Here is a 26,899-nt window from a genome sequence, read left to right as displayed (position 1 = left end):
TATGTAGAGTAAGATATATTTCTATGCAGATTAGTTTCACATCTCCTGACTGTCATTGTTGTGGCCTCCACAGATCAGAAGGGCGGTTACCAGTCCAAACAGGGTGGTTACCAGGGTGGTTACCAGGGTGGGTACCAGGGTGGTTACCAGGGTGGGTACCAGGGTGGTTACCAGCGTGGAGGCTACCGGAATCAGAACCAAGGCAACTACTGACCTTGGCATATTTACATTCCATTTTATCATCGAGCACCACCTGGCTGCACCATCTGATTGAACGCTGTTTGTGCTGAGTTGGAACCATACAGTTTATTTGCAGTGTGATCAGTTATCTAAATAAACCATCTTGAATAGTCTGTTGCCACCCTCCTACTCTTGGACTCACATAACACTTTTGAACACATCTCCAGTAAGCATGTGCCACAAAGTATGACAAACACGTTTTTATTGTTTACAACCAGAAATAAAGCAATTAAAGTGCACATTTTTGGAAGTTTTTCACACAAGTAAATTCATCTGGCCTGTTTCACATCCAGTGTTTACGTTCCGCTAGATTTGACCTGCTACCAACCTAATTCCTCTTAATATCAAATGTCTAGCGTGCTCTCAACTTGAGCGTTTGAGTCTCCTGAGAAACTCCTGCCTCAAAAGGTCTCGCTCTTTTCGGATTCCCTGCAACACGGTGCGGTTCTCCTGAGCCCGACGCACCAGGTAGGGCAGCGTGTCGTCCACCGAGCCGTAAGGTACCGACTTGTACACGGCGTAACCTTCCTTAGCTGCAGGGGAAGAGCAGGAGAGGGGATCAGTTTCCATGACAACCAGGCATTTTGTTAGATATGACTTCCTGTTGATAAATCTCACCCAGTGTGAGGGAGACATGATCACACATTCCCAAAAGCTGACCAAAACACACGGAGCCGCCATATTTGTCAATGCCTAGTTCTTCAACCCTGTAAATGGAACAATAGATGAGATCACATTAACTCCTATTTTCGTGTGACCTTCACCTCACCCTTCGGCCGCTCGCTTCACTGACTCTTCATTGTGCGTGGCCACTATGATCCTGTAGCTTTCAGGGTCCTGGGCGATGACTTTCAGCATCACCTCTAGCAAGCTGTTATAACTGCACAATCAGACATTAGGTAAGACATTTGACATCTGTCTCTTGTAACATCAATCTGGAATCTTAATACTGTCGTGACAAATATAACATTTATCAACCTTCAAAAGCATAAACATAAAATAATGCTATTTTTTTTCACTATTTTTAAAGTATGTAAAATAAAAATATGACATTTACTATGTATCTATGTGCATATATATGTGTATATATAATAAATTTTGAGCCCATTTGTGAATAATTAGGATAATTAAAGAATATATATAAATGTGGATATATAATTAAATTGAATGTGATCCTTTAGGGCAGTGATTCTCAAACTGGTAGCGTACCACTAGTGATATGCAGGCTCTATCTCGTGGTGTGCCAGAATGACTTAATTAAATATTCTAACAGTGTTACTGTTCAAACTATGTGTAATGTTACAGTGGCCAAAAATATTAAATATACTTGTTAAATAAAACCTCAGCCTTGTTCATCATTATGGTGGTGCTTGGAGAGCCAAGTGTTTTCTGAGGTGGTACTGAGTGGGAAAAAAAAGTTTGAGAACCACCGCTTCAAGGTATACCACATATAATTTTAAATCAGGAAATATGCGAAATTGCTAACAAAATAAATAAATCATAAAACCCTTAGGCATTTAATGTTCCGTTTAGGTCAGGGGTGTCCAAAGTGCGGGCCGCAGGTCATTTTTTAACGGCCCCACGACACATTCTAAAAATACGATTAAAAAAAAAACAAAAAACGTGGTATAAAAGAGCAAACAGGTGAAATGTAACAAGAAAATGTTGCAATGTTTACTCTAATAACAAAAAGCTGCCATGTTGGCTGTTTCTTTAAAAAATAATATTTAATCAAAATCAACGTCATTATGAATTATTGACCTATTCAAGGCTCCAATTAAGTCACATCAAATATTCCACTTTGAGATATTATTTGGGGAAAATGTTGCATATTTTGTGTTTGCCATATAAAAAACTGAGCTGTTGTTTTTTAAAAGAAGGGCCTAAAACGAACAAACAAAAAACATAAACAACAATAAAACTTAGAATTGACGGACCGATCTGAAACTGATCTTGAGATTATTGTGCTAAAAGTAATCAGTAAAAAAAAAAAGTATAATTTATTTTTTAACACTTTAATGAGTAGGACCCTTTTGGATCCCCAATAATTTTAGAGGGATTTTTTTTTTTTGCGTGTGTTCATTGCTCAAAAAATGTCAATGTTGTTATGAGTTATTGACCTTTTTAAGGCTCCAATTATTTTATATTCTCAAATATTCTACTTTAAAATTTAATTGGGGGAAAATATTGCATAGTTGGTGGGGTTTTTTTCATAAAAAACCTGGGTTTTCTTTGACAAAAAGGGCATACAACTCAAATGTTTAAAAACGTTTTTTTGACAGATAGACCTAATGTTGATCTAGAGATTTAAACTTTGAATAATAATAATAATACTAAATAATTACACATTTTTTACCAAAACTCTTTGGGCTCACCGGGATCAAGCCTGAGTGGCGGCCTAAATGTATATTTTTTTATACATTTATTGTATTGGTTTTTAAAATAAAAAATATCAAAATGGCCCCCGCTTGCTTTGATTTTTCAGTGTGCGGCCCTCAGTGGAAAAAGTTTGGACACCCCTGTTTTAGGTGATAAATACTTTTACTTCAACAAGTGATTTGTATGTTTCAGGCGCACTGGCGCAGTCCACCATTATATCCAGCAGGAGGTGCTGTTTTTCTTTTGTACCAAAAAGTTATCCAAAACAAACAATGAAAAACATGCTTGCCCAGGAATACTAGGGTTACACTTGTTTTTAAGGCATAATATTCAGTCATAAACGTTGGTTAAAGCGATCCTTTATGTTCCCACTTGTTATTTGTGTCCTCCCAGCAGTCTTGAACGGGATCCGGGCGACCTTCTCTCATTGCGAGCTTCCTCTCTTTGTCCATGTAAGCTCCTCTCACCAGTTTTACCCCCAGACAGAAACCTCCATCCTTGGACTGAGCAAGGGCCTCCAGCAGGAGAGTCCGAGTCTCCTGAAAGTAAGTATTTAGTGTATTATTATTATTATTATTAAAAATCTTTATTTCCGTATCAATGAAAAAGGAGTTGTGACTCGTCTCAATTCGCTCACTTCCATACTTAGTTTGCATTTTAAGATTGCCAAATGCGAATTTACAAATTATCACAGCAGAAACCTTAAATTATTGTATTTGGACGAAAAATACCCCCCCCCCCCAACCAACTAACTAAGATTTGTTGCCACTGACAAACAGCGCCCCCATTTGACTGTAAATAAGCATGGGCTACTTTCACAGATTTGGGCGTGGGGTTGTACAGAGGGTGACATTACCGCACGTCTGGCAACACAAAAAAAAAACAAAAAAAAACCCACCCTCAGCAGTCGCCATCTTGGCTACGTAGCGAACGCGTGATCGTCATTTCCGGTAAGTACGCAACAACATTAAAAAGGCTTTGGGACAGCAAAAAACTGTCAACATTTGCAGTATCTATATGCGCAGTGTACATCAATTAGTATCTACAGATGTAAGTATTCAATTTTAGAAAGAGCCATGGTTGCCTTCAGGTAACACTGGTACGTATTCCAAATCCAGGCGCCATCTTTGTTGAACTTCTTCATCATCGCCATGGTAACCAGGGTCAGTGCTGGGTTCATGTAGGTGTATTCTGCATCAACCAGGACGCGCACCTTGTTGACGCTAGCCTGAGAAACACAAGTCACGTGTGTGTCAGCCATCTCGTTTGTTGCTTTATTATGGAAGTAGAATTGTCTCACATCAACTTACATATTAAGTTAAAGTACCAATGATTGTCACACACACACACTAGCTGTGGCGAAATTATTCTCTGCATTTGACCCATCACCCTTGATCACCCCCTGGGAGGTGAGGGGAGCAGTGAGCAGCAGCGGTGGCCGCGAGCGGGAAACATTTTTGGTGATTTAACCCCCAATTGCAACCCTTGATGCTGAGTGCCAAGCAGGGAGGTAATGGGTCCCATTTTTATACATCAATATGATATTAATACATATGCATGTATTAATAAATATACAAATACAAATGTGATATACAAATAAATAGATAATTTGTATAAATAAATGCATATTTGTAAATATATTTTTGAGATTTGAAAATATATACAAATCAAATTTATAAATATAAAAATGTGACATACAAATAAATCAAGAATTTGTATAAATACATGTGTATTTGTAAATATATTTTTGAGATTTGAATATAAATATGCTTGATTTTGTATTTGTATTGAAATTGCATATGTGCATCGCTTTTTTGCTTTTGTATCGATGAGACATTCCTCCCACAAACCAGATGCACAAATAAATGTGACCTACACACTCCCCTGAACAACCAGCAGAGGGCACTGCAGCCAGAGCGGTCTGGGTCGCAAAGCATTATATGCAAAATGCCCGGAGTTCTCTGCACAAAAATGATCTCCGTCTTTATAGAGAGAACGCACAACGGGCCTGAGCTAGCTAACGTTAGCGTTGTATTAGCTAATGCTAATTTATCCAGTTAATCTGAAAGACCGTGCTTGCTGCTTATTTTATTGTATCAATGCCGTTTAATGACCTTGTCCCGATTTAGATACTGATCTCTTATCAGGCTGCAGTGCCCTCTGCTGGTTGTTCAGAGGAGTGTGTAGGTCACATTTATTTGTGCATCTGGTTTGTGGGAGGAATGTCTCATCAACACAAAAGCAAAAAAGCGATCCACATATGCAAATTCAATACAAATACAAAGACAAAATCGAGCATATTTATATTCAAATCTCAAAAATATATTTGCAAATACACGTTTATTTATACAAAATCTTGATTTATTTGTATGTCACATTTTTATATTTATACATTTTATTTGTATATATTTTCAAATCTCAAAAATATATTTACAAATACGCATTTATTTATACAAATTATCTATTTATTTGTATACCACATTTGTATTTGTATATTTATTAATATATGCATATGTATTCATATCATATTGATATATATATAAGTGGATGTGAGACAATTCTACTTCCATACTTTATTGACGGTGTGGCATTCATGGTCTCGCCTGGGCTATTTGCTTGAGTCGCCGCAGGCTACATTGAAAGTGCGCCGCCTCACTCTCTTCCAAACCGGGGAAGTTGACAGTCTAGAAATGTGGGGGGGAAATCATTTAAAGGTTTAGAAGGAGGAGGGGATTGTGACATGGTGTAGTGTGGCCGCACCTCTCCATTCATGGCTCTGACCAGAAGGTCAAGGTCGTAGGGTTGTTTGGAAATGATGGTGGTGAGTTTGACCTGGATGGACACAACCATTTTAGTAACATTTTCAGATATGGATTATTCATATATAGTACAGACCAAGAGTTTGGACACACCTTCTCCTCATTCAATGCCTTTTCTTCATGTAAAGTTAAAGTCCCAACGATAGTCACACACACACTGAGTGTGGTAAAATTTGTCCTCTGCATTTGACCCATCCCCATGTTCACCCCCTGGGAGGTGAGGGGAGCAGTGAGCCGCAGCATGCGTCACGCTCGGTAATCATTTGGTGATTCAACCCCCAATTCCAACCCTAGATGCTGAGTGCCAAGCAGAGAGGCAATGGGTCCCATTTTTTGTAGTCTTTGGTATGACTCGGCCGGGGTTTGAACTCACGACCTCCTAGTCTCAGGGCGGACACTCTAACCACAAGGCTACTGAGCTGGTATTTACATTGTAGATTGTCACTGAAGGCATCAAAACTATGAAGGAACACAAGTGGAGTTATGTACTTAACAAAAAAAGGTGAAATAACTGAAAACATGTTTTGTATTCTAGTTTCTTCAAAATAGCCACCCTTTGCTCTGATTACTTCTTTGCACACTCTTGATATTCTCTGGGTGAGCCTCTGGCACACCTGTGAAGTGAAATCCATTTCAGGTGACTACCTCTTGAAGCTCATCGAGAGAATGCCAAGAGTGTGCAAAACAGTAATTAGAGCAAAGGGTGGCTATTTTGAAGAAACTAGAATATAAAACATGTTTTCAGTTATTTCACCTTTTTTTGTTAAGTACATAACTCCACATGTGTTCATTCATAGTTTTGATGTGACAATCTACAATGTAAATAATCATGAAAATAAAGAAAATGCATTGAATGAGAAGGTGTGTCCAAACTTTTGGCCTTTACTGTATGTTCTAAAATGTCCAGGACGCAGGTGTTAATAAAGATGTACAATTTAGCATAGTTCTCAACTCGTTTGGCTACAGCAGCGGTTCTCAAACTTTTTCTCGCAAGTATCACCTCAGAAAACATTTGGCTATCCAATTACCAGCATAATGACCAACATTAACAAGTATGTGATATATTTTTGGCCACTGTAACATTACACCCAGTTTTAACAGTAACACTGTGTTTGAATACTTAGTTAAGTGATAATTTGGCATATCACTAGATGGAGCCCACATACCTCTACTGGTACGCGTACCACAGTTTGAGAATCACTGGGCTACAGGACTCACCCAAAGACCTACGTTGGTATAATTTAAGAGTGTATTTCTGAATTTCTCAATAATTTTAATGAATACAGTTGAGTTTGTGTTTATTTGGAACATGCATGCATACAACATGATACATCACAATTTCCAGTTTCTCTATTCAACATGTTCGAAAAGGAGTAGGAAGAAGCAGAGCTTATTTAATCCTACCCCTTTTCCTTTACATAACAGTTGCTAAAACTTTTGTTCACTTCCTGTTCTCAATGCATTCACAATATACTCCATAAATAATAACAATTAAAAAAAATCAATCAATAATAATTAGTGAAGTAAGTTATATTTCATATGGTGAGATAAGTAAGATTATCTAGAAAATGAATGGATGGATGAAATAAATTCAGAATGTTTATCATGGTTCTTCTTCTTTGTACTTTGTAAACACTTTAAGTTTGAAGAGTTTCTTGAAGTGGATCATATTAGTACATTGTTTGATTTCTTTGCTTAATCCATTCCATAATTTAATTCCACATACTGATATACTGAAGGTCTTAAGTGTTGTACGTGCGTACAAATGTTTTAAATTACATTATTCTCTCTTTAGTTTACAGCTGAAAAACAAAACAAATTCAGTGTCTCATTTAATGTGAAATAATGTCCAAAAGTTTGATATTGTAAAGTTTACAATGTAAACTATTCACACACTAATAAAAAAAATGATTAAACTACAAAAACTTCCTGAGCATTTATTGGTCTCTTTGTCTTAATTAAACTCTTGAAATTAAGTAATTTTTGCACCATATTATCACTTATTGAGATGCGTGAGTAGTAGCGGCTTGCAAGCGAAGGACTGGCAACTGCACGCGGTACTCATCGTTTACTTAAAAGAGTTGTTCACAAGACTCGACTCGTTCGCAAACGTCACATCGCCACAAGGCATTGACCCACCAATTAAGAATTGGTAGTCTCGACACCAAATACTACCTATAACAATTAGGTTTTTTAAAAATTGCTTTGTTTCTTTGCTTTGCTCGGATCACGATTTTCGCTACCTATGCTATTTTTACAAATATGTTATCTTTATATTACCAAATGAATCATACTTTTATCTAATTTTCGAAATCTGTGGTGCACTAGAAAGAGACAGTGTACCACAAGTTGTTCTCATACCACAGTTTGGAGATTAATTGTAGCAGTTTTCAAACTCCAAAATACTTTAAGGAAATCTCCTTTTTATATTTTGTGTAGTTTTCTGCTCAGACCAGAATCAGTGTATGCTCACTTGCTCTGCTTTTGACAGCAAATTTTATTTTACCAGCGAGTTAAATATTTGTATTGTTCTTGAGCATTTCTTTTCCCTTTCTTAAACCACATTTTTATTTATTTCATTTTATTTAGGACTTTAAGATTTTTTGCAAACTGCAAAAAAATATTATTTTTGTGACTGAGTTAGCTTGATAGGTTTTTTAAAACATGTTTTTTCTTTATTTTTCTCAAGCTGCTGTTCCTCGCACACCCCTGGTCCTAATGGAGGAGGATGAAGAGAGGCCTTCCTTACACACAGTTCAGGGCTGAGCAGCGCCGTGACCTTCAGCTGCATCATGGGATCTTTGCTCCAGGCATTGCTGTGTGACATGCGCACGCATTCTAACATGGCCTCCATGTTGTCGTTATATCGCTTCTCTCTGCAGGTAACACGCACACACAGCATAGTAACAAATGTGTAAAGTGTTTATCATGTGCTTTTGTTTTGCCTATTAGTACTTAAGCTTAAATCATCATCCTGACCCTGTACTCTCCCCAAGATCCTCCTCGATGGGGACGGCCAGCATGGGCCTCAGTCCCAGCAGGCTCATCTTCTCCATGGACTTGGAGATCTCCTTCTCGTTCTCTCCGGCCACAAACTGAGCGTAGACTGTGGGCCTGAGCAGCAAGGAGAACAGGCGCCTACCCAGAATGGTGCGAGCCACGGACATCAGCTGCAAAGAGACAACAGGGGTCTCATGTAAAGAGATCTGTGTGGCTTTCCTACTAAAAATAGATGTAAGTTTAAATCCAGAAAACAGCATACACAAGTAAAACTTCAGATGTATTAAAGTGTTCGCATGTATAAATCCAAGCACATTAGTTTGTCACATCGCAATTAACTTGAAATCGACCGCAGACGTGTCACCACGCCCGCTTATTAATACGCAAATAATACTGAAAGTAGCCATGTGCTTAAAGGAGAAAAAATTTTAAAATGTTGCCTCTCGTTCACAATCATTATGAAAGACAAGAAGACAAAAGTTTTTAGTTTGTTTTTTTGCATTCTAACATGTAAAAATCTAAAGTCTAAATCACTTTAAAAAAGCATTCAAAAACCGTCACCAATACTTCATTTACATTCCGTAACCTGCATAATAACCAAGCTGTAGTGACATTGTTATTGTAAGAGCGAACACTGAGGAACTCTTTTTCTAGAGTAGTAACACGTCGGCATGCTTCTGCATTAGCTGTAAAAGCTAACTGCGGCAAGAGATAAGCTAGCTTATACGTCAGCACGAAACGCGTTTGAGTTTGTAATGCACAACACTGCGATACGAGACCAATCAGTACTGACTGAAAAAAGTGAACAATCACATTATAGTATTTGTAAAGTATTAGCCCACATTTCATCTTTTGTTTTTACACAGATAGCCAGACAGGGTATGTACTGTAGTTGTAATAACACGCATGACGTGCTGCTTGTATCATGATCGATATTAAGTGTGACTCCCTCGATGGGTAGTTGTGTGTTTGGTCCAGCTGGCCGGGGATGTTTTTCCGGATTATTTGGGTTAGCACTCCATTTATGTCAAAATGGCTTGTCTCCAAATTCCACTTTTACAGATACATGTCACGCCGACCTCACTCTGTCGGCTTCCGTCTGCTCCAACGTTTCACCCTCTTCTCCGCGCTAGCTTCTATAAACAGTAGTTCATCTTCCGTTCATTTAGCTTAAAAACTAGAAAGTTGTGAATCCTCATTTGTCCAAAAAATTGTTGTCTTTGTTGTCTGTTACCAAGTTCACCATTAATAGAACACACTCGCCTTTAAGCCCGGAAGTAGGAACACAAGTTGTTGCTGGAAGTCGGACATGCGCTGCTATGGAAATGGAAATCAATGCGTGGAAGAAGTCAGTTCCGGCAATTATTAGAATTACGAAAATACGGTAAATATTGTACTTATAACATATTGTTATGAATGTATCTGTTACTACATTATACAGTATATAGACTTGCAGTTTGTATATAAAACGTTGATGGAGGGTTTTAAAGTTGTTTTAGAGGGCTTTCAAGGCTATGTTGACTTCCATTAGCCGCATCTTTCAAGCATTTTTTATCATCTTTAAAATCCTGAAAATAAAAAAACCTGGTATTCTTGTCTCTCATAATGATTGTGAACGATAGGCAAAGTTCCTAAACAAGTGCAGTTTCCCTTTAAGCTCGGCACATGTGTATATATATATATATATGTGTATATATATATATATATATATGTGTATATATATATATATATATATATATATATATATATATTCATATATATATATGTGTGTGTGTGTGTGTGTGTGTGTGTGTGTGTGTGTGTGTGTGTGTGTGTGTGTGTGTGTGTGTGTGTGTGTGTGTGTGTGTGTGTGTATATATATGTATACATATACAAACCCTGTTTCCATATGAGTTGGGAAATTGTGTTAGATGTAAATATAAACGGAATACAATGATTTGCAAATCCTTTTCAACCCATATTCAATTGAATGCACTACAAAGACAAGATATTTGATGTTCAAACTCATAAACTTTATTTTTTTTTGCAAATAATAATTAACTTGGAATTTCATGGCTGCAACACGTGCCAAAGTAGTTGGGAAAGGGCATGTTCACCACTGTGTTACATGGCCTTTCCTTTTAACCACACTCAGTAAACGTTTGGGAACTGAGGAGACACATTTTTTAAGCTTCTCAGGTGGAATTCTTTCCCATTCTTGCTTGATGTACAGCTTAAGTTGTTCAACAGTCCGGGGGTCTCCGTTGTGGTATTTTAGGCTTCATAATGCGCCACACATTTTCAATGGGAGACAGGTCTGGACTACAGGCAGGCCAGTCTAGTACCAGCACTCTTTTACTATGAAGCCACGTTGATGTAACACGTGGCTTGGCATTGTCTTGCTGAAATAAGCAGGGGCGTCCATGGTAATGTTGCTTGGATGGCAACATATGTTGCTCCAAAAGCTGTATGTACCTTTCAGCATTAATGGTGCCTTCACAGATGTGTAAGTTACCCATGTCTTGGGCACTAATACACCCCCATACCATCACAGATGCTGGCTTTTCAACTTTGCGCCTATAACAATCCGGATGGTTATTTTCCTCTTTGGTCCGGAGGACACGACGTCCACAGTTTCCAAAAACAATTTGAAATGTGGACTTGTCAGACCACAGAACACTTTTCCACTTTGTATCAGTCCATCTTAGATGAGCTCAGGCCCAGCGAAGCCGACGGCGTTTCTGGGTGTTGTTGATAAACGGTTTTCGCGTTGCATAGGAGAGTTTTAACTTGCACTTACAGATGTAGCGACCAACTGTAGTTACTGACAGTGGGTTTCTGAAGTGTTCCTGAGGTCATGTGGTGATATCCTTTACAAACTGATGTCGCTTGTTGATGCAGTACAGCTTGAGGGATCGAAGTTCACGGGCTTAGCTGCTTACGTGCAGTGATTTCTCCAGATTCTCTGAACCCTTTGATGATATTACGGACCGTAGATGGTGAAATCCCTAAATTCCTTGCAATAGCTGGTTGGTTCTTAAACTGTTCAACAATTTGCTCACACATTTGTTGACAAAGTGGTGACCCTCACCCCATCCTTGTTTGTGAATGACTGAGCATTTCATGGAATCTACTTTTATACCCAATCATGGCACCCACCTGTTCCCAATTTGCCTGTTCACCTGTGGGATGTTCCAAATAAGTGTTTGATGAGCATTCCTCAACTTTATCAGTATTTATTGCCACCTTTCCCAACTTCTTTGTCACGTGTTGCTGGCATCAAATTCTAAAGTTAATGATTATTTGCTAAAAAAAAAAAATGTTTGTCAGTTTGAACATCAAATATGTTGTCTTTGTAGCATATTCAACTGAATATGGGTTGAAAATGATTTACAAATCATTGTATTCCGTTTATATTTACATCTAACACAATTTCCCAACTCATATGGAAACAGGGTTTGTATATACACGTCTGTACGTATAAAGATGTGTAGGTGGACGATGGTTCTGAAGTACAGGGTTACATGTACTAGCAAGTGTATTTATTGTATTTATTTAGAAACATGTGAAGAGCTGATGCATATCAATCAATAAACTCACAGGTTTTGCAGACCATCAGACTGCATGGCTCACCTTGTCACAGTTGTTCACCAAGACAGGGAAGGAGCAAAGGCGGAATACACCCAGAGCACGTATTAACTCGCCCGTGCTCTTCACCTGGAATGCTCTGGGATCCTCAAAGGCCAAAGAGGCGGCCAGGAGGTCAGGCGACTTGTCCGTAACCACCATCCTGTGGGAGGCTGTGGCCATAAGCCTCACAGAGAGACTGTACAGGCGTGAGCTGCGCAGGCAAGTAGACATCATCTTCCCTCTGTGGAGTTCGCAGCCGTTGCGTCTTCCTTGTTTGGGTTCTCTGGGTGTGCATCAGTGTTTACATGCAAGTTGTCGAACTGGTCCTTTCACATTTAGGAGAGGAAGTCTTATTACTGTTATTATTTAATCCAGCCTTGCGTTGGCAACAGTCAATCCAAGACTTGTTACCAACACTTTACCTCGGTCTTCCTCTGACGGTGGAAACAAGAAAAATGTTTATCTTTGAGCCGGTTAATGAGTGACTTTAGGAAAATGAGCTCAAACATCCTCTAGGACCCTTGGCATTAGTCCACAAGGGTTACCTCCATTTTAGGACAAGCAAATCAACACTGAAATAGTTTTCTCATTTTATTCCCAACAATTATCAGTAGCACCTTGAGGATTCTGGCGGGAACTCTCGTTCAACCCTTTTTCTATTACGCATGCACCTCCTGGTACCCCAGCACCTCCAAAACCCTCAAATCTAAACTCCAAACATCCCAGAACAAGCTAGTCAGGTTACTTCTAGACCTCCACCCCAGATCCCACCTCACTTCTACCCACTTCTCTAAAGTGGGCTGGCTCTAGGTGGAGGACAGAGTTAAACAACTTGCACTGAGCCTAGTCTATAAAATCCGCTACACCTCCCTGATACCGAAGTACATGTCAAACTACTTCCTTAACGTAAATGACCGCCATAACCACAACACCAGGGGGAGCTCCACTATCCACGTTAAACCCAGATTCCGAACTAACAAAGGTCTTAACTCATTCTCTTTCTATGCCACATCAATGTGGAATGCGCTCCCAACAGGTATAAAAGAAAGGGCATCTCTATCCTCCTTCAAAACCGCAATAAAAGTTCACCTCCAGGCAGCTACAACCCTAAACTAACACCCTCCCCGGATTGCTAATAATCAAATGTAAACAATCAAATGCAGATACTTTTTCTTATGCCTTCTGATCTCTCTCTCACTCTCTCTCTCTCTATGTCCACTACTTGATGTCCATATCCTACCCCCCCCCCCCTCCCCTCCACACCCCTGATTGTAAATAATGTAAATAATTCAATGTGATTATCTTGTGTGATGACTGTATTATGATGATAGTATATATGATAGTATATATCTGTATCATGAATCAATTTAAGTGGACCCCGACTCAAACAAGTTGAAAAACTTATTCGGGTGTTACCATTTAGTGGTCAATTGTACGGAATATGTACTTCACTGTGCAACGTACTAAAAAAAGTCTCAATCAATCAATCAAACCATTCATTTTCAGCATCATATCCTCTTGAGAGCCACCGTCCTCTGCAGTTACTCCTGAAAAAGGAGGAATTGTGTCAAAATAACTACTTTGATGTGTTGCCTTTGTGTATTTTTTTTCTGACAAATACACCAGACAGTTATTAAAACCCTGAAGTGGCCTGGACTTGAAATTTCTCACACCGCTAAATGCGCTTAACAAAACACATATCGTAACTTTAAGAAGTTTTGTCCAATTGAAAGAAATTTGAGGAATGTCAAGCACACGTCTACACTTCGTGGGTAAAAAACATCAAACAAGCATATTAGAAGATGGTAATATTTACAAAATTAACAAAATGTGTCACCATGTTTGTTGTGAATGAATTATAATAAATATAGAGGAGTAGGATTAAAAAAGCTCTTGTTCTTCCTCCTGCTTTCCAACCTGTTGAAAAACCGCGGCGAAAACTGCCCCACGCCATCACCAATCTCACTGTCATTTCTGCACTTTAGGTGATCATAGATGGATACTGTCATTGGCAAATATTATGTGGGCGTGGCAAGACTCCAAACTTTGATCTGATGGTTCGTCGCGAAACGTTAATAACTCGGTGTCACAAGTTAAGATCTTGATCCTAATTGCTGCAAATGACGATGACAGTCTGAAGTGGCTTTTTATCAATCAATCAATCAATCAAAGTTTACTCATATAGCCCTAAATCACAAGTGTCTCAAAGGGCTGCACAAGCCACATCAGATCCCACATCAGGGCAAGAAAAAACTCAACCCAATGGGATAACAATGAGAAACCTTGGAGGGACCCCCAGCCCCCCGGGCGACAAGTGCATAATATGCATAATATTGTCCATAGTGGATCTAACATAGTGTGAGAGTCCAGTCCATAGTGGGGCCAGCAGGAGATCATCTTGAGTGGAGACATATTGTATTGTATTTTATACCTGTGTTTTTTCTTTTATACGTTGCGACGCCTTTTTGAGGCCCTTAACATGCACGAAAAGTCGGGCGCTTCAGGTATGGCAAAAAAAATAATCATATTTTGGGAGTCCTGAATTTTTTGGTGGTGGGTCAGGGCATCGGGAAGGACGTGAGCGCCATGCGTGCCGGCCAACTCGCGTAAACTCCTGCGCTGTTCGCAGCTTTATCCATTTTCTACCGCTTGTTCCTTTTGGGGTCGCATGGGGTGCTGGAGCCTATCTCTGCTGCATTCGGGCGGAAGGCGGGGTACACCCTGGACAAGTCGCTACCTCATCTCAGGGCCAACACAGATAGACAGACAACATTCACACTCACATTCACACACTAGGGCCAATTTAGTGTTGCCAATCAACCTATCCCCAGGTGCATGTTTTTGGAGGTGGGAGGAAGCCACCGAGTCACGGGGACAACATGCAAACTCCACATAGAAAGACCCCGAGCCTGGGGATCGAACCCAGGACCTTCGTATCGTGAGGCACATACATTAACCTCTTGTCCACCGTGCTGCCAACTCACAGCTTTAATGATAACTATTATTTTACGGGTTGAAAATATATAATTCCACGTAACATTATTTTCCTAAATATTTTAAAGCCCTGATTTAATAGTATTGTTAAAATTGTAATATACAGTACAGGCCAAAAGTTTGGACACACATTCTCATTTCAATGTGTTTTCTTTATTTTCATGATTATTTACATTGTAGATTGTCACTGAAGGCATCAAAACTATGACACCTGTGAAGTGAAAACCATTTCAGGTGACTACCTCTGGAAGCTCATCCAGAGAATGCCAAGAGTGTGCAAAACAGTAATCAGAGCAAAGGGTGGCTATTTTGAAGGAACTAGAATATAAAACATGTTTTCAGTTATTTCACCTTGTTTTGTTAAGTATATAACTCCACATGTGTTCATTCATAGTTTTGATGCCTTCAGTGACAATCTACAATGTAAATAGTCATGAAAATAAAGAAAATGCATTGAATGAGAATGTGTGGCCAAACAATTGGCGTGTACTGTGTATAATATTTGAATGGCTGATTGGTACTGATTTTCAAAGCAACGCACGAGTTAACTGTCAACTTTTCATGTTGAAGACAGGGTTACATATTGAGATGGTGCCACTTCCAATGTCTAACACCACGTCAATCAGTCCGCAGAGGAAAATTATTAACTGGCCTCCCTTTGCCAGCCTCGTCACTTATCTTTGAGATGACCTACTGAACCATCCGGAACGCCCATGGAACAAACATTTGCCAATCAAGAATGAGGGCCTGTACAGAACAAGTAAAACGCGCAGTGTGAAGGCAACATTAAATATGATCGATAATTAAATTGATGGAAGAAACAGACTCAAAAATGGATTAAATAAGATACCAAATAAGACAAGACTACTTGCTGTATCACTAAGTCATGTAACAATGCAGTAAAAACAAAAGAGGATTTACGTCACTAATACTATATTAGATTTTTAAAGGTTTAAAGAAGTAGAGTTGAAGCAGTGAAATTATTGTGTAAATGAATAGTAGAAAATGGATGGATGAATCCTAGTAAATCTAGAAAACTAAACCTCAAAATAAAAGGAACATGATGTTTGCTTCTACAATCACAGTTTAGTTTCAAGCATGTTGCTATTAGTGTACGACTTTTGGCGTATAATGTGAGTTAAACATTTCAGCAAGGGAAAATTTGATTAAATTTGAAAAGTTAGTGTTTCGACAATTATTTCATATGTACTGTATACCTCTCTATAATTGTGTATTTTCAATATTTTTACATTAGTTCCTTTTTGCGCTATTACTTAATTCTTTGGCTGTTGTTTTTTTTTTTAATGTATTTTTATTTATTTAAGTTTCTTCGTGTCACGCCGACCTCACACTCTCGGCTTCCGTCTGCTCCAACGTTTCACCCTCTTCTCCGCGCTGGCTTCTATAAACAGTAGTTTATCCTCTGTTCATTCAGCTTAAAAAAGATAAGGTTGTGAATCCTCATATGTCCAAAAATAGTCTTAGTTGTCTGTTACCAAGTCTTCCATTAATAGAACACATTCGCCTTTGAATCCGCAAGTAGGAACACAAGTTCTTGCCGGAAGTCGGACGTATGCTGCTATGGAAATGGAAATCAATGCGCGGAAGAAGTCAGTTCCGGCAATTATTAAAATGACGAAAATACGGTAAATATTGTACATATTACATATTGTTATGAATGTGTCTGTTACTACATTATATATAGACTTGCAGTGTGTTTATGAAACGTTGATGGAGGGTTTTAAAGTTGTTTCAGAGGGCTTTCAAGGCTACAACGTTGACTTCCATTAGCTGCATTTTTGAAGCGTGTTTTATCATCTTAAAAATTCTAAAAATAAAAAAAAGATGTGTGTTCTTGTCTGAAAAAGTTAGTGTTTCGACAATTATTTCATATGTATTGCATATCTCTCTATAATTGTGAATTTATAATCTTTTTACATTAGTTTATTTTTGCTCTATTACTTAATTTGGCTGTTGTTTTCTTAATGTATTTTTACTTATTTTAATTTCTACAATGGGCCGCACTTTGAAGACCCCGCCTGATCTCCAATATTGGCAGACCCGCTCTCCTTGTAATAGCACTATAGCATTCATGCTAATATTCTGTTTGTACGTGTGTACCTTGCCGCCAACTAAAATGTTTAGAACATGTTTACAATATTATTTTATGTTTTGATATAGCACAGACTGTTCCCAAGTGTATTCATTATCTTGACTTCTTTAGCGTCTCAGTTTTTGGAAGTTGCAATACAGCGTATCTGGAAAGTATTCACCGCGCTTCACTTTTTCCACATGTTGTTATCTTACAGCATTATTCCAAAATGGTTTGTATGGTGTTTTAGTTCCTGTCCAGCACTCTTATTTTGGTAGTTGGAAGTTACTTCCCCTCTCTGTCCACAATACTGGCTCCCCACACCTGTCCTTGATTGGCAACCAGGACACACCTGAGCCCGGTTGCCAATCAGTCTTCTATTTAGTCTGGCAGCGTTATGTCGCATCGTAATACTAAACTCTATCATTTGTTTTGCTTAATATTCTGCTAGGGAAGTTCTGTGTCTTAAGCGTTTATTTTAGCGTTCGCCTTCCCGCTGCTCTTTTCCCTCACTCCCTCTGGAATGTGTTTCTTTTGTTTATTATTGTTTTACTCACCTCCTGTTTCCCGTCTGCTGCATCCTGGGGTCACCTCGCCAAAGCTGCCTGCAACTCCTGACAAATACCCCATAATGGCAATGTGAAAAAAAATGTTTTCCAAATGTATTCAAACTTGAAAAATCACATCCTTTGCTCAATACTTTGTTGATGCAGCCTCAAGTCTTTTTGAATATGATGCCATAAGCTTGGCACACTTTTGGGCAGTTTCACCCATTCCTCTTTGCAGCACCTCTCAAGCTCCATCAGGTTGGGATGGGAAACGTCGGTTTTCATCCAGGATGTCTCTGTACAGTGCTGCATTCATCTTCGTCTAGTCAGGGAGGAGACCAAGAACCTGATGGTCACTCTGTCAGAGCTACAGCATTATACTGTGGAGAGGAGAACCAGAAGGACAACCATCTCTGCAGCAATCCACCAATCATGGTAGAGTGGCCAGACAAAAGCCATGTCTTAGTAAATGTTTGCCAAAATGCACCTAAAAGACTCTCAGACCATGAGAAACAAAATTTCATGTCTGATCAGACAAAGATTGAACTCTTTGGCGTGAATGGCAGGTGTCATGTTTGGAGGAAATTTGCAGGCAACGCTCATCACCAGGCCAATATCATTCCTACAGTGAAGCATGGTGGTGGCAGCATCATGCTGTGGAAATTATTTTCAGCAGCAGGAACTGGGAGACTAGTCAGGATAGAGGGAAAGATGAATGCAGCAATGCACAGAGACATTCTGGTGTAAACCAACACTTCCCGTCCAATCGGATGGCGCTTGAGAGGTGCCGCAAAGAAGAATGGGTGAAACTGCCCAAATATAGGTGTGCCAAGTCTGTGGCATCATATTCAAATAGACTTAAGGCTGTAATTGCTGTCAAAGGTGCATCAACAAAGTATTGAGCAAAGGCAGTGAATACTTATGTACATGCGATTTTTTTTATTTTATTTTTTATTAATTTGCAAAACTTTTTTTTTTTTTTTAAACTTCTCACATTGTCATTATGGGGTATTTTGTCTGTAGAATGTAAAAGGACAAAAACAGATTTTTTTTTCTCCCCCCATTTTGGAATAAGGCTGTAACATAACAAAATGTGGAAAAAGTGAAGTGCTGTGAATACTTTCCGTATGCACTGTATGTCACCGCAGGAAAAAAAGATGTACCTTCCTGCTACTAAAAAAAATGTAGCTTTTTGTAATGTATTTTTAATGGGCTATATGTACTATTATAATGAGTTAATTTTTTTTCAGTTGAAAAATGAGCAAGGCATGCCAAGATTGCCGCCACATAGTAAATGCTGTTTTCAAACTTGTTTAGGAAGAGAAAAAACCTTCAACAGAGTATTTTTTTTCCAAACCAAAAAATCCTTAACAAAAATTTAAAGGAAAAGATACAAAACAAAGCAGCAATTTTTAGCACACTGACCTCAGCTATCAACAATATGTTTCATATTCTAGTATAACAACATTTTATTTGTGACTTGTTTCAAGTTAGTTTTTTTATTTCAAATGCTGGAATGGATATTTGAACAAAACACTATTTACATAACTTTTTTTTTTCCCCTGAGAACATGTACAATGAACCAAGTCGAAACTAGTCATTGCTAATTCCCCTAAAAGCGCTATCAAGACAAAACGTGTTTGTAAAATGAAGTTATCTTTTTTTGTCTTCTTCTTTAGAACACGGCTCTTGTGCTCACATCCAAGAAGGATCCCTGAGGGTGGGAGTGGCCATGCTGGTGTCTGTACAGGTGCCTGAGGGGGATGGAGAGGGACGGGTGAGGGTCCTGGCACAGGCGGAGAGGATAGGAGGAAAATGGCGGGTAGATGGCTGTCGTGGCGGTGGAGGGCGGGAGGCAGGGGGGAAGGGGTGGCTCTCGCTGAGGGATGAGGGAGGGGTGGTGTAGCATCATGTCAGAGCGGTAGGGGAACTCCACCGAGGAGTACGAGGGGGGCGGGTTGGCCAGTTGAGGGTGAGCTGCTGGGGGCAGAGATGGAGTGGAGGAGAAGCAAGAGGGGGGTTGGAAAGGAAGGGAAGAAGGGGTGTGAAAGGGAGCTTGAGCTTGGTGGCTCAGGTTGGAGAGGTGAAGGGCCTGGCTGGACGTCATGTTTGGGAATGACAGGTTCTGCATGTGTGGTGGGAAAGCATACGATGCACCAAAGGTGGGATTTTGAGTGGGGGCAAGTAGAGCGTTCACCTGGGTGGGATCGGGGTTCGGATAAATGAACGCCTCCGAATTTTGCTCAGTGGGAGAATTGTTGCTATTGTTGGAAAGGGCATCGTCTTGTTGCATGAGCAGGGACATTTGGTCCTGGGATTGACATGGCAGGGGAGGGAAAGAAGTGTGCTGGGCGGCGGTGTGGCGGCTCATCATGGCTGCTGGGTGATAGGAGGGAGAGGAAGCGGGGGACAAGAGGGGCTGCGGCGAGGCGGTGTTGGACGGTGGAGGAGTGGGGAAGGTGAAGGTGGTTGACTGCATAGAGGGCGATGTGGAGGAGGGGGTGGACAGGGTCGGGGACGAGGAGGAGGTGGGATCGTTTGAGGAAGCGGGAAAGGGAAAGGACTGAGGGAGAGGAGCGAAGGAAGGAGAGCTAGTCTGAGCTGACGGAAAGGAGGAGCTGAACGTCCCCTCACCCAAGGAGTCGGAACTGTGGGGGGACAACAGACATAGCAGATTATTTGCAATAATCATGCATTTTCTTTTGTTGTATGTCCATTTATTAACAATAATCATGCATTGTCCCCGCCTACCGCCCGAATGCAGCTGAGATAGGCTCCAGCGACCCCAAAAGGGACAAGCGGTAGAAAATGGATGGATGGATGGATGTCTGTCATTGTATGTCCACAAGGTAGAATTGCAATAGGTTCTACTGACACGTGTGCCAGAAGGATACAACTACCATGTTTTGGCATCCTATACTGTGGCGCTGCACCAAGTTCCTTTGTCGAATAATATTCCATCATTAGTTACGGCATGGGCGCAGTAGCACAGCAGACCCAAACTGTTTGTTGTCGCGTCCAGTGTAAAAAACTAATTTAGTGAGTTTTCTGTCAGGAAACATCTGCAATCTTGGAATTTTACATCGCTACATATTAAATATAGATGGTGTTTGTTTATATGGACTTCATATTTAATACAAAGAAGTGATTCGAATGTGGCGCAGTATAAGCTTGTCACATCTTTAAAGTGAGCTTTTTGAGTCATTTCCTCACTGACCAAATTAGGTAGTTTTGATTGAGCTCTATGAATTCTGCCTGGCAACAAGAATCAGGACAGTGTCCCTTACCAAATATTTATATTGCTTCTATCTCCAAATGTGGAAGAGCTTTTTGTCGTTGGTCATGACAAAGAAATCTTAACAAGTAGTGGGCATGGCTACTGTGAGGCAGTTTTTGTTCACTGACCAATAGGGCAATTTAGATCCAGCTCTGCAAATTCTGCCTATTGCAGCAAAAGGCCTTGCAAATGTTCAGGTAATTGAATCTGCATGTCCTGTGTTCATCAATAGTTTTAGGTTTTACGTCTTATGATGTATCAGAAATGATTGAACTTTTTCTGCGACTTTATTACTTACGAGGAAAACATTTTTCCCAGTAGTCGTGCTGATCTGCACTGCTTGGTGGAACTGACTTAAGTTACAGTACATGTAAATACATGTTTTTTTCTGCACACTTACCTTTCAATGATAGCATTTGTGACCTCACTTCCTGTTGCTTCCTGCATCCCATCACTCATAGAGAGACCCATGTCAGGCATCTGGGACGCCATAAAGGCCTGGCCAAGGTCCAGAGGCTGTTCTGGGACGAGGGTGCCCTGGAAGCGGGCTACGTCTGGCGTAAATCCACATGTGGGGTCAGCAGGCAGGGGCGCCTGCAGGGAGGCCAGAGTGAGGGCTTGAAGGTCTGCTCCCGTTGTGTTAGGATCGGCGGTTGGTGTGGCAGAGACTGCGGGATTGGTGTCAGGATGGGGTAGGAGCTGAGTGGAGTCACAGGGGTCGCCGTTGACTGTGGGAGACGGAGGAGCTTTAGGAGGACATTATTGGGAAGATAGTCCTCAAATTGTATCATTCATCCAACTGACCTATATCCACTGTTTCCGTCAGGACAGCTAGTTTGCGCTTCTGTCTTGCATCTCTTTGTCTGTCGAGGGAAATAAACATTAGAATCCTACATGGAAGTGAATGAGCCCCGTAAGTTTGCCTTTGTAGGGAATTACTTTTTGCTATTCATGCCTTCTTCCCGGAAGCCTTTGGCAAAGGGGTTGGAGCTGATCTTCAGCTCTGTGATCTAAAAAAGAAGAAAGCCATTGATCAGTAAAGTCACTTATAGAAGTACTCAGAAATAAAACATTTAAACCCTGCTGGGTGCCGAATAAACATTTTAATTTTAATTTTATTGTATTCTAATTGTATTATTTAATTTAATAATTAAGAAATAGTATATATATATATATATATATATATATATATATATATATATATATATATATATATATATATATATATATATATATATATATATATATATATATATATATATGTATATGTATATATATATATATATATATATATATATATATATATATATATATATATATATATATATATATCCATAGCAAATACTGATTTTATTTTATTATATTCTGAAAAAAAAAAAACATTTGTAACAATCTATTTAATTCTACCTCCTTATTATCTTACAAGTGTACATTTTGATCTTAAAATTTTTTTGGAGTGCATATAGCTACTGTACTTATTTTATTGTATCTTATTTTATTCTGAACATGAAAATATTTTATTTGTAACAGTTTACTTAATATTAACTTGATATATAACAATTCCGAATTTCAATTCTGGACTATTATTGAGGCACATAGCAAATCATTATTTGACATTAGTTTCATTTCATCCTCAACGACAATTCAGAATTCAAACCCTGACTATTATTAGGGTGCCTAACAATTCCTTTTGTATAATATTTGATTGTGAACAAGGAAACATTTGTGACAATTGATTTATTACTACCCTGTTAATATCTGACAATTCAAAATTTGAATACTGAACTATTTTTTGTAGCGCTCATAGCAAGTACTGTACGGATTTTATTTTGTCTTATTTTATTCTGAACAAGAAAACCTTTATAATATGTTATGTATTACTAAATACCCCCCTTAATATCTGACAATTGACAATTTAAATCCTGAACTATTTTTGAAACGCATACAGCAAGTACTGTACTGATTTGATTTGATTCTGAATACAAAAATATTTGTAATAATTTATTTAACACTAACCTCTTGATATCTGACAATTAAGAATTTAACTCCTGGACTAATAATGAGTTGCATAGCAATGACTTGTATTTTATTTAATTCTGGTCAAGGACACTTTTGTAACAATTTATTTAATCTCACCACTCTAGTACCTGACAATTAAAAATGTAAACCGTGGACTATTTTTTTGGGCGCTAAATTCTTATTGCTTTTATTTTTATTTTATTCCAAATGACAATTCAGAATTGAAACCCTGGACTGTTTTTTGTGTGCATAGAAAATTATGATTTTCTTTCATATTTTTTTTTTTCTGAACAAGGAAACATTTGTAACAATTCCAACTTTTAATCTCGCACTATTTTTGGAGCACATGTAGTAAGTACTATACTGTTTTTTTTGTGTGTGTATCTTATTTTATTCTGAACAAGAAAACATGTATAACAATTTATTTAATACTACTACCTTAATATTTAAAATGTTTTCATTTCAGCCCTGGATTACTGGGGTGTATAGTAATTTTTAGAATCAAATAAAAAAACATTTTTTTTATTCTGAACAAGGAAACATGTAGAACACAATAGCAGCTTATAATGTATATTTTCTGCTGGATCTACTCTCTATTTTATGCTGCCCTTTTTTCTTTTCTTTTTTTGCTGTAGCTGTTACATATACTGTAATATTGTACATGGTAATTGGGATTTGTTATATATTATATAATATAATATAATAATATATCAGTATATATTACATACTGTATATATGATATGTAAACATTACATATATGTTATATTTTATATTGCTATTATGGTACATTTTTAGTCTACTTAATCCCTGCATTATTTTTTCCATCCTTACCCTTTGCATCCTTTGAAACTGAGCTACTGTGTGGAACAATTTCCCTTGTGGATCAATAAAGTTTGTCTAAGTCTAAGCTATACGTGACAGTATACCTTGTTGTTCTGGTAGGCGGTGACTGTGATAAACTGTGTCTCGGGGAAGACGAAGGAGTGCTGTCCTCCGCCCCACCTCAGCATGTCCCTGGCTTCAATCACGTGCACTCTGGGCTGGTAGCGATGCAGCGAGTGGAGGATGATCTAGGAAATAAAGGCGAGGAATAAAGATGTCAGGGCGCCGGGTAAGTGTTTTCACGTCACATGTCAGCTACTTACATGTCCTTGTGAGTCCAGTGTGTTGTTGGTGAGTTTGGCGTAGTGAAAGGAAATAGTGCGGCTCTGCCAGTGAGCGCCAGTAGCGGGGGAATCCGGGTGGATGAACACTCTGTCAGGTAGCCTGGCCTCGGCCCCGCCCACAGCCTGCCATCCACCTCCTTGGAAGCGGTAGCGGGAGTTGTCCACCGGGGTAATATCCAGGAGAAGGATGTAGCGTAGGGATGGGTTCAGGCCGGACAGCTTCAACTTCATACCTGGAAACATACGTCTTGCACAAGAGGGGTGGAAAGGAGTGAGTGATAAAAGGTCAGAGGTCAGCAATTTTTTTTTGTTTTAGTTCTATTCTCAACTTACCTGCCCTTTTTGGTGATGATCATCTCCGTCCCCACTGAGCTGAACTGCTTCCATAGGAAAGAGTTCTCCAGCTCCATTTTCACGTCGTCTTTCTGCGCTTGTGGGGCAGGCTCGCTGTGGACAGGCGGGGGCGCCGCAAGCCTCGGCGGCAGGGCTTTGGACGCCGCCGCGTCACATGTCGCGGGGAACAGCGGCTCATGATCTTTGGGAATAGCGGAGAAAGATTGTGAATTGATTTCAGGAATGCCCATTGGGATGCATTGTGGTTGTCTATGACCTAGAGCGTTTGAAAGGGCCCTCTCACCTCTGTAGAAGCAGTCTCCAATCCTCTGAGGTCCCAGAGCCAAACCGGGGTACATGTCCACTCCAAGCATTGGGTGTCTCGGTCTTCTTCAGCTGGGGAATCTCCCCACCGCTTTTCCTTTCTTCTAGAAGCTCTTCTTTTTTGTGCTTCTCTTGCTGTTCCTCTGACGTGTTTGGGTCCAAATGCCCTCACCACTGATGGGCTCTGTTAAATAGGTGTGTGGCTGTTGACACGTGGAGGACAAATGGTCACATTTTCACACCATCATACATCCATCTATCCATCCATCTTTGAAGTCATTTTCTTTCAGTAGTTCAATTCAAAAAGTCAAACTTAATACTTACTTTACATTCTATGGATTCGCTACTCTACTTCTTATTTCTTAATAATTACCCAGCAGGCACAAGTTATTGATACAACATTGATTATACATACATGTCCTTTAAAACTGACTTTGAAACACTGTTGCAAAATAGTTGTCTACCGTTGGATCCACGTTGTTGGTTGGGAAATGACCAAATTTCAATGGTCAAATCAACTTCAGAACCCAACACTGATTAAACATAGTTAAAAAGCATGTTGTTTCAACGTTCAGTTCAGTTTCAGTTTATTTCGAACATGCATACGATACAAAGTAATGCATCACACATTTCCAGTTGTTTCATTACAGCACGTCCGAAAAGGAGTAGGAAGACGCAGAGCTTATTTAATCCTACCCCTTTTCATATCATAGCAATTTTATCCAAATTCCTTGTTCTCTGTAACAGAACAGTGAACAAATAAATAATATACCATAGTAAGCAAACACATATTAAATACATAAATAATCTTTGTCTTAATAAAAAATTTAAAAAAAGGGTTCAAGATGTTCATCATAATTCTTGTTCTGTGTACTTTGTGAACACGTGTAGTTTGGACAGTCTCTTAAAGTGAATCATATTGGTGCTTTGTTTGATTTCTTTACTTAATCCATTCCATAATTTAATTCCACATACAGATGTGCTAAAGGTTTTAAGTGTTGTACGAGCATACAAATGTTTTAAATTAGATTTTCCTCTAAGGTTATATTTCTCCTCTTTTGTTGAGAAGAATTGTTGTACATTCTTGGGTAGCAGGTTATAGTTTGCTTTGTACATAATTTTAGCTGTTTGCAAATGCAACAAATCGTTGAATTTCAATATTTGTTTTTTAATAAATAAAGGGTTTGTATGTTCTCTACATCCAACATTATGTATTATTCTAATTGATCTTTTTTGTAACGCAGTTAGTGAGTGAAGCGCACATTTGTAGTTGTTTCCCCATATTTCTACACAATAACTCAGATATGGTAACGTTAAGTTTGAATTGCTCAACGTCAGGACCTAATTCAACAAGTTCTCAACGTTGTCTTAATGTCTTGTGCCTGCTGGGTAATTCATTCCTTAATATATTTTTATTTTAGCTCACAGCAAATTAAAACCTCAAACCTTATACAATTTGAAAAATTGTCAAAAAAGTTCAATATTGTAAACTACTGGTTCAGAGTATAAGCCACAGGTGTCAAACTCAAGACCCAGGCGCTGAATCTGGCCGGCCACATCATTTAGTGTGGCCAGCGAAAGCCTTGTAATAATATGTGTATATATATTATTTTGTCTTTTCTTAATAAATGTATTTGTTCTTTCCATTTTGACACCCCAAGAGGGACTAGTGGCAGGAAATGGATGGAAGGCTGCAATTGCATATCTTTTTCACTTTAATATTATCTAATAATGCAACAAATATTATACTATCATACATGTCAAACTTTTTTTTAGTTAAAATAAAAATACTAATAATAAATATCTGCTTGACTTATGATTTCAAAGCAAGTTATCTATCAAATTCTAGACTGTAAAAATGACACAATTTTACCGTAAAAACTGACTGCTCAGTTGCCTGAATTTTACTGTAAAAAAAAAAAAAAGAACTAGTACCGTTTTCCATTTACAGTAATATGCTGTCAAAACTACCTTCATTTTTACATAAAAATTGTGGTGACTGAGCTACCAGTTTTGTACTGCAAAATCGAAAGATTCTTTTTTTACACTATATGTAAAAAATATAATAACCAAATGCATAGGCAATTGTATAATAATAT

The 26,899-nt window shown here is 38.9% G+C and overlaps 3 protein-coding genes and 1 long non-coding RNA gene across 5 annotated transcripts in view; 2 read left to right on the top strand and 2 right to left on the bottom strand.

Annotated features, from left to right (window-relative positions):
* The window catches only part of eif3c (eukaryotic translation initiation factor 3, subunit C), a 28,008-nt gene extending 27,529 nt beyond the window's left edge, over nt 1–479 (top strand). Inside the window, exon 23 of the mRNA XM_062055764.1 lies at nt 74–479. Coding sequence (XP_061911748.1) covers nt 74–213 — 140 coding nt within the window. The 3' untranslated portion in view covers nt 214–479. The remainder of the gene's footprint in view (nt 1–73) is intronic.
* Nucleotides 433–12,625, bottom strand: prodh2 (proline dehydrogenase 2). Of its 2 annotated transcripts, none has more exons than XM_062055767.1 (10): nt 12,135–12,625; nt 8,418–8,608; nt 8,188–8,314; nt 5,380–5,451; nt 5,223–5,303; nt 3,704–3,847; nt 2,992–3,158; nt 1,010–1,120; nt 859–947; nt 433–773 (listed from the first exon to the last, which is right to left on the bottom strand). In XM_062055767.1, exons 1-10 carry the CDS (start codon nt 12,279–12,281, stop codon nt 604–606), a joined length of 1,299 nt encoding a protein of 432 aa, XP_061911751.1. In that variant the 5' UTR covers nt 12,282–12,625; the 3' UTR covers nt 433–603. The 2 variants fall into 2 exon arrangements, with proteins under 2 accessions (XP_061911751.1, XP_061911750.1); XM_062055766.1 differs by having other exon boundaries at nt 12,051–12,622.
* On the top strand, nt 2,888–12,270 carry LOC133655525 (uncharacterized). The gene is made up of 4 exons (XR_009827006.1): nt 2,888–3,164; nt 8,128–8,320; nt 8,435–8,672; nt 12,020–12,270. It is a non-coding gene; the product is annotated as an uncharacterized LOC133655525 (long non-coding RNA).
* A 6,571-nt stretch (nt 12,626–19,196) lies between the features above and the next one.
* Nucleotides 19,197–24,980, bottom strand: tbx6 (T-box transcription factor 6). The gene is made up of 8 exons (XM_062055765.1): nt 24,781–24,980; nt 24,477–24,678; nt 24,123–24,390; nt 23,904–24,047; nt 21,898–21,968; nt 21,763–21,821; nt 21,359–21,686; nt 19,197–20,329 (listed from the first exon to the last, which is right to left on the bottom strand). Exons 1-8 carry the CDS (start codon nt 24,848–24,850, stop codon nt 19,357–19,359), a joined length of 2,115 nt encoding a protein of 704 aa, XP_061911749.1. The 5' UTR covers nt 24,851–24,980; the 3' UTR covers nt 19,197–19,356.
* Between the last annotated feature and the right edge of the window lie 1,919 nt (nt 24,981–26,899).

This window comes from Entelurus aequoreus, linkage group LG08 (genome assembly GCF_033978785.1).
Source record: "Entelurus aequoreus isolate RoL-2023_Sb linkage group LG08, RoL_Eaeq_v1.1, whole genome shotgun sequence".
Taxonomy (NCBI): Eukaryota; Metazoa; Chordata; class Actinopteri; order Syngnathiformes; family Syngnathidae; genus Entelurus; species Entelurus aequoreus.
This window is presented reverse-complemented; position numbering and strand designations above follow the sequence as displayed.